The sequence below is a fragment of the Pelecanus crispus genome, chromosome 3, assembly GCF_030463565.1.
Source record: "Pelecanus crispus isolate bPelCri1 chromosome 3, bPelCri1.pri, whole genome shotgun sequence".
Lineage (NCBI taxonomy): Eukaryota > Metazoa > Chordata > Aves > Pelecaniformes > Pelecanidae > Pelecanus > Pelecanus crispus.
The window spans coordinates 70636773-70650905 of NC_134645.1; the positions used below are offsets into that span (position 1 = coordinate 70636773).

Consider the following 14133-nt stretch of genomic DNA (forward strand, 5'->3'; position numbering starts at 1 on the left):
CATAGATCTGTAGAACAACCACTTTCTAAACAGAACCTGCAGCATTTAGCCATCCAAAATACTAAAAGACAGCTTGAAAGAACTATCATGTAAAAATCTTGAGAGGGAAGCAAAAGCACTTACCTTTTGGAACATACAATATGTGATCAGAACAAAGTTAATACTCTGTACAATGCATCTACAGATGATAGCCCAGAATTATCTTACTTCTCAAAAGCAAATATAGAAAACACTTCAAAGTACTGGAAAGAAAGTAGACAGAGAAGCTAAATAATGATTTACAGGAAAAGTAGCTAAGGCTAAGTTTTTCATATTTGCCTAGAGTAATACTCTCAGTGGCTAAGAGCCAAGTATATAGATGGTGGACTGAAAGTACACTAGAGTCAGTAAAAATATTTGTAAACAAATACAACTTAAGGGGAAAGTTGCTGCTTTCACTATTTTAAATAAAGCATGTGAACGTCATAGAAATTTTTTTCCCCTCAAAAATTTGCATTGAAAATTTGGAAGCTTTTTTCTTATTTCATTTTAATTTTGTCTGTAACTTTCAAAAAAACATTAGATTTGCAACTCTGTAAACTGTATTAACAACCATGTTTTGTCACATATTTTCATATAGGTTTGATGAGACCACCACTAAAAAGTGTATACACTTCTATTTAATTTGATATTGAGACTCAGCACAGGGACAGTCAGGAGATACTCTGAGATTTGGAGAGCTCTTTTGACTCTCCCAAATCTTTCAGTTATCATTTATCTCCTTGAACATTGCAGGCGGAGGGATGTTTTGTTTCATGGAGCTCTGGGAAGGCTTGGTAATGAGTCTGATGATTTACTGATAAGGTCATCTACTTTATCATATTTATGGTGGGAATAAGGTATTTTGAGTTGCTGTATTTGTTACCAAATGTTAAAACTTTTCTAGGACTGCTAGCCCCTTTTCAGTAACAAAGGAAGGAAACAGGAGTGACAGATTCACAAAGGCACACTGCAGTAGCTCAGAAAATCTCCATTAATGCCAGACAGACTCAGACACTGTCCAAAATCTGAAACAAAGCATCTCACTGCAATTTTTCTAATAGAAAATTTGAAAATGTTTGGTGGAAAAAGGCAAACCAGTATTTCAGTGAAGAATTGTCAGCAGGCTTTAATATAAAAGCTTGATGTTTGTTTAAGAAAGGTTGCCTTGATCATTCCCATACTTAAGTTTCTAAGTTTTTTTAATCTCATGTAGCTAGTTTTATTCTCTTGCATCCTTTGTGTCATGCATTCATATTTTTGTTCAACAGATGAGATAAATGTGTAAAGCTATTTGTATTCAAACGTATATGTATATGTATCATATATTTGACATAAAAGACAAGACACAGGACAGTGACGAAACTGGATTTTTGTGCATCTACTTAAACTGAACTAATACATCATCTTTGAAAGAGAGGACTAATTTACTGGACTGCACATGATATAAGATTAATCTCAGCAACAAAACTGTAGAAAATTCTTTCTCAAAAGGAGTTTTCATCACAGCAGGCTAAACAGAACTAGCTGACACATTTAAGTAACAAGACACAGCTGACCAAACAACAAATCTATTTATTTGATTAGCTTTAAAGGCATCTGTTGTTACAAATCTACTCCATTAGTTAAAAAATGCAGTTTTAGTCCACCAGTTTTAATAGTTTAGACTGCCTAGGTTTATTAAGTTAGGAAATCTTGTTTCCATAGCTAATGACAACAGAATACCAATCTATTAGTTTTCTTTTTCATTTTACTTTTTTTACTTTTCCATCTGTTTTTTTAACTTGGCAAACATTTAAAATTATTAGATGTATGTATAGCTCTGTATTGTTGCATTTAATTTAAAATATGTAAAAAGAAAAGTTCTTCTATAATATGACATACTTTGATCATCTGAGCTTCAAAAAACTTCAAAGCAAATGAAATACTGTGCTATGGTTTTCTGGAGCATGGAAGATACAATATTGATGGAAAACTATGGATTGCTAGTCACTGTATTTATATGCATTAATATTGCTGCAAACGTGCTACCCAGTTCACAGCAAAGCAAACTTAAAATTGTTTAAGCTTTGCCTTATTAAATGCACAGTAAAGTATGCACTGCAGTGAGGCACAGCTCACGAGGACACACTGCAGAAAATGTGGTACGAAGTATACTATGTAAGAGAGGCATGGATATAGGTAGGATTGCTGTGCTAACTGGCTAGTTGAATAGCTTAAAGCCTCTCATTCGAGGGAGTACTCACTCCAGGCCCCGCTTTCAGAGCAGACTGTAGCTATCTTATGGATAACTGAGATATCGTTTAGGAATATGTAAAGTAATTTCTCTTTTTTGTACTTCTTTCATGACAGTAAATTGAACACATGTATCTCTGGCACTGTTATTTTTAATTAATAAAATACACTTGAAACCTTTAACTGGGGGGCAGGGGGTAATGACCAAAAATGCCCAGAAGAAAACTGACACAGGAAGTTGTTAAAACAACTGCCTTCACTGTGAAAAATTTTCCGGTCTCCAAAAAGAGTTAAACTAGCCAAGCAACTGGTCCAGAAGTGTCTAAGTATTTCATGATATTTGATACTTAAAGGTTTCAAAAGCTTGTAATAAAATAATGAAAAACACTGGTAATGTTACAGTTCCTCTATCTTGCTCATTTTTCTGAGGAAATTACCTCTGGAAAATAAATCGATAGGGCTAAGAGGGCCAAACAAATAAAACAAACTCTTCAATTAGAAAAAAGGATTCTCCTGTATCATAATACAGAGTGCCTCTGACACTGAAAAGGCATGTAGATACCAATCAGAAATTCATCCAGCCATCTCAGGAGACAGGGGTGGTATTGCACATATTGTGCAAAATGTTAGGTACTTCTAGTGAAATATGGAATGTTCAGGCAGGCCCATTAAAAAAAAACCCAAAACCACAAAACGACCTCACCAAAAATAAGTGCAAATATACTCATTTGGGTAGAACAATCATCTGTGTCTACTCATGCATGCTATCTGCTCTCATTGCTGTCACTTCTGTCAATCTGAAGTTGATAGGTAACGGACCTATGATTCAGGGAAACTGCTGAAGTGTGTACTCAGGCTTCAGTTTGAGAGATGGGTTCATTTATCATCATAATAAGCTATTACCATTGATAGGTCACAACTCATTGAAAAGACAGTCAGTCTAATTGGCTCAATTCAGTTAGCTCTGGATGTGCCTCAAGGAGACGAGCAGTGCTTTGCAGGTAATATTCAATCACCCAACAAACCACTTGTTTAATAATTCATCACAGTTCAGACTGGGGTTCTAGCATATGATTATCCCTTCAATATGCCAAATAACTCATCCTAACCCTTTTGTCTCTTGGGTCCGGGCAGACAAAGGCAAATTCATTCTGTATTTAGGGTAACCCTTACTTCTAGAATCTTACTGAATATTTAAAATTTCCACTGAAGTCTGCTTTCTAAAGATATTTGTTGTAGTTAGCTAAAGTCTCTCTCTGGAAAATAAAATCTTTGCCCCCATCATTCTCTCCTGCTAAAGATCAGCTTACAGTATGTAAACTTAATAGGAACATAAAGTAATGGAACTCGTTTTGCCTTCTAGAGATTTAAGGAAGCAGTATGGGTCCATTCAGAAATCTTCAGCAATCAGGTAATGATAGGGTAGACGAGATAGAGGGAATACTGTACATGAGACACAGGACCTACAGGATTTAAAGGATGCTTCATACTCTGCTCAAATATTAGGTCAAAGCATGAGTCACAATATTAAAATATTTAGAATAATGACTCTATGAAAAGACAAGTTAAAACTAAACCAATAATTCAAGCTTCTGATCACTATTGTGCTACTTTCTTGTCAGGTCAGGTTACCATTTCATTGTTCAATTCTTTGTCAGTATACTGCAGCCACACTGAAAACTTCCTCTGCAACTGCTGCATTGTCAAAGCCTTCAGGGTTCTATTTCTCCCATCACTTTCAATGGTGGTGTGGTGGGTTGACCCTGGGCCAGCAGCCAAACACCCACCTACCTGTCACTTACTCCTCTCTTCCATGGGATGGGGAGAAAATAGAAGGAAGGTGAAAAGACTTCTGGGTTGGTGGGAAGGGTGGGAGAGAAAGCCTTGATGGCATGGAAGCTCTGTTCAGCAAGAGCCAAAAGACTGGTGTGTTACCAACAATGTTTTAGCCACAAATGCAAAGCACTGTACCAGGCACGGCACTATGAAGAAAGTTAACTCCAGCCCAGCCAGACCCAGTATAGATGTTAAAATACTACGTTCATATCAGACTATCTGAAGAGTATGGTGGTCTGCCTTTCTGGTTTTTTCTTGTTAAACTGAAGTATACAAAAGTGATTCTTTTAATACTTACTTTTTGTATGACTGACTGGAAATTTAGTAAGTATGGAATATCAACCTCTGAAAATTAGAGTTTGTAAGGCGCTCACAGCATAATGGCCCTACCACTCACCAATTATTTATCAAAAAGTCAAGAATATATCAAATTTACAAAATTACTCATTTAATTTTTATTATAATTAGTTGTAGAACTGGTTACTTCTCCCCATAAACAAACATAAAATAAAATAAAAAGCAGCTCTTTGTATACACTTTGAGTGTCAGTTTTTCTTTCGTTAATGACACCTTAATTGAATTTGTACCATTTTCAACCATTAATAAACCACTCTCCTTTCTTCTATACTCTAGTTAGTAATGATGTTTTGTGTGCTAAAAATGAGTGACTCCTGCCTTTAACTACTCTTAATAAAATTTTAGAATAGACAATAGAACAATATTTTGTTGTACAAATATACAGCCTTTTTGCTAATAATAATGGATGTAAAATGCCATTAACAAAGTTAGTTGCATTAGGTCTGTCAGACCTATGAATTGACTAAAAATTCACATGACACCCATACAGCGAAACGTGTGTCACACAAATTCACACGCATATAAACCTGTTAATTGCATCTGTACACAAGTGACTAGTGCTTGGATTTGGGCACCTGTGCTACACTGGTTTGGTCTTAAAATTTCTCTGTGACACAAGGTAAAGTTAGTCAAGCAAATTTAGGCACCAAAACTTAGTTTCTGAAGACTGACAAGAAGAAAAGCAATGTTAATTCCTATATGTAAAGTGGAAAGAATGGAATCTATCCATCTTGTAGAGAAGCTGCATGTCAACTACACTTTGAGACTGTCAGATGCTACTGAGCATGCCAGACTTCAAAAACAATATAGCACAGATTGAAAGCACTACTTGCAGAAAAGCCTGTTTCTCTTGCGCACCATCAGAAATTCCCAGTACTTTTGCCTTTCTACATACTGCTTTTTGATGTGGAAAGCAAAAGTTGAGCACCACAAAATTACAAAACTAAAGCTCAGTGGCATCATGCCATTTTAGTAATGAGTTATAAACTCAACAATTTCAATTACATTCTACTTCAAGTTTTTGTAATTAATTTAGATTTAAAGTAAATAAGAGGTGAGGCAGGTAAATCAAACAGAAATAGCGACTCAACTATTCATAAAGGGAAATCTGGAAACTGAACTGAACACTACCTCTTTGTGGCTCATATTTTGAGAATGACCTTTCAGTAGCTCTTATTTGTACCGTTTTGGTGATGGGCATAGATTCCTTCATCACACTCCTGTGTAACCCAGTATCAACTAGATGTCTGGACTATCAATTCTGTTTGATTAATATTAGTGGATAAGTTGAGTAAAACTCCATTAAACCCTTTACTTCCAGGCAACCTGTGATCAGCAAGGAACTCCAACTATAATTTTCAAAGCAAATGCTTATTTGCTGAAGCAGTACTTAGCACGCAAAGGTATGCAAGAGGAACAAAACCCCCATGTATCCTCCGTTTCATAAACTTCAGTTTTCCTTTCCTTTGCAGTCTTACGTAACCACTGTTCAATTTAGCTATCTCTAACTTAGGAATCACCATCACCATGCATGTTGATTAGCCCTCAGTACAAATCACCAGATATATTAGTTCCTTCCAAGTCAAAGACATTTTTTCTTTTTCTTCTGCTTTGCTGGATCCTTCAGTGTTTTAGTATTTGGGATCAGAGATAAGAAGAGTAAGATTTTTCAATCTGGCAAGCATATTCCCCAATTTACTTTCTTCTTCATTATTTCCTAACACCCCTCAGTATACTCTCTCTAGCATTCACAGCCCTTCTTTTGTGAAACTACTTTATTTCCTGCTTGTTTCTCCATTTTTCAACTGCCACTGTTGATTAAAACCCATGCCTTCAAGGCAGACTTGGGTTAGCAGGTAATGCAAAGGGCACTTGAGATTTATGAAATAATTTCACCAACAATAAATTTCCTCTTTTCTCTACAGTAGTATAAGATGATTTTAGCACAAAGAAATTAAATGTATCATGGGCTAAATGAAATACTGCAGTCAGTGGAGTCAGCTAGCCAGATTCTGAGCCCTGTTTCAACTCATTTCCAAGGTGCAAAGAGGCCATACCAGTCTACTGGGCATCCTTAGTTTTCCTTGCAATCACACTAATGGCTGTGCTTGAACTGTACCAACAGGCTATCCAAACATCATTAAAAGCATTAATCAGGAAAAAAGTGTGCATAATTTACTTATGTCTTGGTGGTTCTTTACAGTCATGGGTAGCTGAACCCCAAATAGGACAGTCCTGATACTGTTTCAATTTGTACTAGGGATCAAGCAAAATTTGGCTAGCCACAGCTGGAAAGAATGCAGAGACCTACCCCCGTCTCATTTCGTGGTGCCACGCTGAGAGAATATTTCAGCAAAGACAAAGAATCTAAACCCAACCATGTAATACAAATTAAGTAAACTTAAAGGAAGCATCAGCTATGGTTCAGATCTTTTTTTGCTCTTCACTTGTATTCCTGCTATGTTTGTCTCATCCTTTCAGTATCTGAATTTTCCCATTACCTCAATTTTTAGGAGCTACAGTGAAGTAAGTGCTAATAAAATAAACAGCACACTTGGTATAAGTTGAAGACATCTTCATACTGTTCACTGAGTCATGGTGACTTAATTTCAGTCAAGGCAATTTAGATTGTGATTTAAAATAAAATTACATTATTTATATTAGTTTAGGGTTTACTTGTTAAAAAATAAAAGCATATCAATAAACTAAACCAGCTTTTTATCAGAAGAATGCATTCAAATATGAAAGACAAAAGATAATGAAGTAGCTGGCTTTACAAAAGATATTTTTCTTTAGCTTCAAATGAATCATTTTAATTTTCTGCCATGTGTTGGCTGTTGATTCTACTTAAAAAAATCTGAGGATCTGCAGCAACTGTGAATAACTTCAGGGGCATTACACTGAATGGAGATTTCTTGCATACTATGTGCTGCTGATGCCTATTACTGTTTCTTTTACACATATGGATAATGTGCATATAACTTAACTATTTCATCCCCCTTGAACTTACAAGACATTAAGAATCAATAAATGTTCATACAAAATTGGTTTTGGTATGTTATGCCTTATACTTGAGGATCAGATTCCCTGCTCCATCCCCACTTTTGCTAGCTTGGAGATGTTCTTTGTTACACATTCAAATCTGAGGCTGAAACTCATTTCTGTGCAGAGGGTATAAAAAAGGCAAATTCATCATGAAGTACTGGACTTACCATCACTGTGGAAAAATCCCTCACACAGTTAGCAGATACTTTAAGCACTGCCCATATGTTACTAAATGGTGGCCTGCTTAGACTTGGACAACCCATCTGCACTAGGGAACCGAATCTTCTACATGAGGTCCTAAACTGTCCATATAACCAGCTGAAAGAAAGAAGTATATTACAAAGGGAGACCACACCAGCCCACCTAAGTTTCACTACTTCACTTCCCTGACAATAAAAGTGATACAGACACATGCTCAAAAAAATCAGTCCACTGGCTAAATTTAGGACACAGCTGACTGTTTGAATTATGTAGGCTAGGTTACTCACTGCTTTTCATGAGGCTAATGAATTTAAAAAAACCCTGATGGTAGAAAAAAGTAGCTTCCAACAACAATTTATTTTGCATCTCATCCATTTATACCAAAAGGTGTTAAGTTAGATTGTTCTCCTTTTTGAGGCAGGCAGTAAAAGCAAGAAAAAGAGTACTCTATCATGTACTATGAACAAGAAAGTCTTGAGATCTGAAACCATGACAATACTAGATGAAGCTTTCTGGGTTTAGATGCATTAATAATTTAGGACAATTGATCCTGGCATTTCTGTTCCAGCTGATTATTGTATTATTTACGCTTCTTTATGTTTTGGGTTTCAACTCACTCCCTCCCTCCCCCCCTGGGAGCTGTAGACTGCAATTTGCTTTGCATTATTCTGCCTTTTGCATCAGAATTGCCTAAGAAATGAAAACAAATGGACGGAAATAAACATAAAAGCCACAAGGACCTAGCTTATGATTATTTTATAATTCAATATTTAATCCTATGAGGTATTCTGGACAGTCTGCAATAGATAATATGTCACAAAACAAACTGCTCACTCCATCCCAATCTATAGCTTTCCACAGTAGAGTACTTTTAAAGGGCTGATAGATTTTTAATGTTTGTATGTATTGGCTACAGCCTTATTACAGTGTCTTCGTTTCTGGACTCAAAGAAACATTGACTTCTGTAAGTCAGCAAATAGGTTACACAGCTAATTATAAAAGAACAGGCAAAATAAATGAAGTGGCAGTGTTAAGTCAAACAAGTCCCCTTCCTGTTCTGTATGCGCAGACTCTACACAAAACTTTCAGCTGTTGCCTTGGTTTTCCCTAGAGGTCAGAGGAAGAACAACGTATCCACCATATGGCTACTTAAGTCTATGGAGTTGACAAACATGATGTGCTAGAATTTTTCCAAGAGATAACAAAGCCTTTTATTCAAGCACCTTTTGCTTTAATTTTCAACATACTCTGACTTCTTGAAGGACCAAATTACATTAACTTTACTTACACTGAATGGGATCATGCTGTACAACTAGTTCAAATGACTCCTGTAAAACAAGATTTGATGGAAGAAACTTCTCAATCTGAGTAAAATCTGTCAATAAGCAAATCCTATTCTAGGGCTTCTATCATGTTGTTTGCAGTCTGAGTAATGGCAGCATTAATATCTGCTCAAAACCCAGATAGAGGAGCCAGAGGATGCATTATCTAGTTTCTGTATGACTGCTGGGTGTTGAAACAATGTTCAGAGACCTGGATTCTGGGACGGCCTCCACCTAAAGGCTGAACTAACCTGTGACTGCTGACCAACGGCAGTGCCCTAACCACCTGAAAGAGGCAGGGTAAATCTCCACCTTCATGGTTGAAGCCAGCCCTTAGCAGAGAAAGAAACATAATATTTGCAGCAGCAGAAAGAAAATAAGGCAGAGGGACTTTCTCTGACCAAAGATGGATTTTTCCTCATGGAATCTCAAGTGGTCTCAGCTGCCTCTCATGTGTGTGTGCATCATGGGGCGGGGGTCATATGTTTATGTAGATATACTCCATATCATCTTTTTTTTGGCTAATCGTAAATGGTTTCTACTGAGCATACAAATTATCAAGTTGCTTTTTGCTGAGGTGTCAAAGGAACAGGCAGAGTATATACATAATGTCAGACTTCTGAAACATTAACAGACTTCTGAAACACCTAACCCTTCCGCACTAACTTTAAAGAAACAAGTGTTTCACACCATCCTGCTGAGTTTGGTATCTAATTTTTAATTAATTTTATACTTTCCTTTCGGTGCTCTGATCAAACATTATCAGAACATAACTCATAACACTTTCAGACAAATTTATACAATATTTTAGCAAGGACACAATTTTAAAATAAACTTACAGATCCGTTGTCAAAACAGTTTAAGAAACTGCTAACAAAAACCAAATGGAGTTTTCAAATGCCGAAAATGTAATTAGAATTGGTAGAATAAGACAATTTTTCAGTAACTAGAAGCTTTAACAGACCACAAGTCCTCGTGATTGCTGCAATCCTTAGTTCAGTAGGCTATGATAAGGTAGGCAGGCAAGAAGATAAACTATTTTTTGATAACTACTAAACCCTTAATACTAGCCATTTTAAATCTGTTCTCCCAAATTATCCACTAGATATTTTATTTCTAGAAATTAAATTCCTCCAGATTACTCCCAAACATATTCTGCATCAAAAACAGTGTTCAATTTTTCAGTTCAAATGCATATTATATAGTCCGACGTGTAAAATACCTGGCTTTTAAAAAAAATTACCTGTATTTGTATGACAAAGTTTAAGTTTTGGTAGCAGCATATATAATTAGAAGACTAAACGGATATGGTGGTGTTAAACTAATTTGCTCATGTTCTTGTCCTACTTTGACATAAACAAGAATCCTGTACCATCTATAGCCTCCTGTTATTTATAATGTCTCCTTAGAGACACACTCAAAGACCAGTATCACATAGCCTAGTGTCACCCAGATTTAGATGAAAAAGAAAAAGCAGAAGGCTGCACACCCAGGAGCATCCTATTTATAACATTTTTTTTCATCCAAAAGAAGCATTTGGAGATGAATGTAAAACAAGCAGATAGCACACATATGGCAATCAACATTGTGGAGGCATATGTACCACATGCCAACTTTATATTAAAAGAATTATTTTAAATAAGGTTTTTGAGCTATATTTGAAAACTGGGAAATGCAGAATGGTTACTACCTTTTGTTACTCAATTTTATTTTGGGGAATAGTATTTAAGAGCAATAATTTTAACAATAAAAAGGAAAGGCAGTTTTCTGTGAGGCAAGGTTTATACATTACAAGTATACATCTTGATATGAGATTTGCTAAATCATTCTCTATGTTTCCTAAGACAAAAATTCTTAAAGAAGCTTGCCTGCTCTGAGATACCAATTATTCTACTGTAACACAGCTAGCAATCACTCTCAAGAAAGGATGTTTTTATCTAGTTTCAGCTATTTGGTTTTATCCAGTTTCAGCTATTTAGAGAAATGTTTCATTGAGTTTACAAATAAGGAATCTCAATATTCCATTTCCATTTCCCTTTCCATAGCATAAATCATATGGCCTAAGCATGTCATTATGACTATAATTTACGTGATGCAACATGACAGTTAAGATGCACTGTGGTAATTTGTGAGTGCTTTCAGTATTATTGTAGTATCAAAAATTTATATGGTTCAGTTATTAAGGCAAATTGCTTCATTCATACAGAGATGTCTGACAGTAACCACAAAGGACCTCCAAATTACACTGAAAAAATATCTTCCATGTTCAAGTAATTTGTGCACATTCTTACCATTATTTTGCTCACTGAATAGAAGCAAGATGAAATTCTGTCTGGAAAAGTATCAGTTCATATCTCAGGGTAAGTTCACCAGACATGGAAGATTATAGCAGAAACTCTCCCTTGTCCAGCTAAATGAGCCTGACTATCTTTAAAATTTATAGCCATGAACAGGATGCCCAGTTCTTTGGAATGATGCTCTTTAGTTTCCACATGCTCACTTACCTTCTGTCATGTTGATTTTCAGCCAGCAGGAAGAAAATAAATAAATAAGAGGTTGACTGGCCTGAAGACACTACAGAGGAAAATGTGCTCAAGTGTATTAATGTTAGCATTTCAGAGAAGTTTCAGCATAATCAGGATTACGGTAAACAGAAAGCTGTTTAGCTTCCTTCATATTTAGGACTCATTCAGTCCTCAGTTCTACTCTCCAGGAAAAAAAGAGATTTTCATGAAGGTATCATGTATGATAGCAGAAAGTCTAATGGTGAGAAGCCTGACAGTCAGACCACTAAAGCATCCAAGACTTTAGAAAGCAAATATTTGATATTAACCTGCAGGGCATGAATATGTCTGTACATGCACACATGGACACATGCAGACTTCGATAAATATATGCATTAGAACTGGCACAGAGCTCACAACAGCATTTGCTGAGTTCTAGGGCAAAGAGCTCCCCACACACAAGTTTCTTGCCAAACATTAGAGTTTTGTAACACACCCCCACAACATCTGATACACAACTTGCATCTCTGAAAAGCACACGAGGGAGCTGGTTTTCAAAGCTGAGGACAAGGTGGGAAAAGAACAGGACAAGCTGAACCACACACCAGCTAATTCATTCAAAAACCAATGCTACGAACTATATAGTCTTCTCTAATACCTGACAGCAGAAGCCCAAAGAGGGCTCAGGGTCAAAGATACTTAGTTAATTTTCTCTACTTAACTTTTTGCCCCACAAAGATACTCCATATGCCTGATTCTTTTCTGCTTGCAATTTTGCTGGTCAAATAGCTATCCAACTTAATCTTCCCTCAGTTCCACCCCCCCTTCAAAGCCTTACTTCTCAATAAATCAAATTAGCGTTTAGGCAAGTACCATCTGCACTTACTTTGTTGCCCAAGTAAGAACTGGGTGCACTCCAATAATAAGTCTGTGGCAGTACTTTTCGCGCAGCCACGTTGCTGATGCTGAACTGCTGATGCCCATCAAATCTCCTTTGCTTGGGGGTAACTCTGATGAGACCCGGTAAGCCAGTCAGATACCAGCCATTCATGTCTTCTATCTATAATGACAGAAAAAAAACCCCAAGCAAAACACATTACAATGAGAATCAGGACATCAGTCATTTCAACAGTCACAGTCTCTCATTCTTCCATTTTTAAAAAAATTGATTAGGTTTATATGATTAATAGCAGTTTAGGAACAAAGAAAACAATAAAGTAATAACAGCAAAAATGTCTCTTATTTTACATGACTGGGAGTTACAACTTCTGAGCAGTTTGAAGTAACCGCAAGTATTTGCTTTCTGCGCTTCATACGGTCCCGAGCAAGGAGGAAATTCTATTGTCCAAACATACATGTAAGAATATCTCCAAATATTACACAAGTTTGCAATAAATAATATCAATCACAGAGGGTACAGAAGATGAGCTGACAAATGAATATACATTTTCTGATTGTTGTAGACAGCATAATTTATAGTAATTCGTAATTCTAAAGCCTTACAACTTACAAGTTCAAATATATATTTTTTCAGAAAGCCAAAGCAAAGCTGGAAAGCACCAGAATTTGAACTTCTGAAATCCCATAACTAGAAATGAATCATCAGAGAAGGGCAACTGTTCATACAAGGCTTCTGGAGCCTGGATACAAGCAACACAATAAAATAGCTCAGCTGTGAGATGGAAAATTTTCCAGATGCTGGCATGTAAATGAGTGCACTGGGCATATATGATTTTACTTGCAAACTTCCAGCATACCAATACAGCCAGAACCAGGAGCTAGTAGACCTGGAACACATTTCCCAAACTTGATCTACAGACATGAATATGTAGCATACATCCGTTACAGTGGAATCAGTGTCTGAGCTTTGTGAACTAATTTGAAGTTTAGAGTATATTTGCAGGCTAAAGACATTTTTCTACAGCACAAATAAGAACAGTAGGTTCAACTGCTTTCACATCCCTTCCTAGGAATGCAGTATGCAGATGAAATTAACTCAAAATGCCCCCATAAGGCATCCCTTTTTCTTACATAGGCTGTGTATTGTACATTTAATGTTTCAAAAATCTTGATTATTTCAGGTCTAGAAATTTAATAATGACCTGGAAAAGAGCTGCCCTATGGATGTGCTGCATTTAACTCAGGACTGACTAGGTATGTGCATTCCAGACTGTGTTTATGCACATGGCTTCATTTTTGACTGTTACAACTTCTTTTGCACTTTTCACTATTTAACTGCACTTTTTCAGAACTTTCTCACAATGAAGAGAACAAAGCTTGTAAGCATTTTCTTTCGGATAAATGAAAAATATATGGGGCATAAAAGAACATGCATGATTTTATAGTACGATGCACTCTGGTGACTATGTGTGACAACACACAGAAACACAAAACCAATGACATGTACTGATACGGCATGATTTTTCTTACACTTCTGTAGGTGAAGTGAGAGTGTGTGCAGACGTTTGTTTTCCCAGAGCAGAAACATTCCTCACAGCCTTTGGGATTATTTTGTTGCAGATTGAAGAAACCTGGTTTGCAACGATCACAGTTTTCTCCTTCAACATGTTCCTGGAAATGCACATTAGAATATTACTTCAGTTGTCATAGATTAG

The 14133-nt window shown here is 36.4% G+C and overlaps 1 protein-coding gene across 1 annotated transcript in view; it reads right to left on the bottom strand.

Moving 5' to 3' along the window:
- The window catches only part of LAMA2 (laminin subunit alpha 2), a 290911-nt gene that overhangs the window by 204107 nt on the left and 72671 nt on the right, over window positions 1–14133 (bottom strand). The window contains exons 11-12 of the mRNA XM_075707711.1: window positions 13949–14089; window positions 12405–12578 (exon numbers count right to left, since the gene is read on the bottom strand). Coding sequence (XP_075563826.1) covers window positions 12405–12578; window positions 13949–14089 — 315 coding nt within the window. The remainder of the gene's footprint in view (window positions 1–12404; window positions 12579–13948; window positions 14090–14133) is intronic.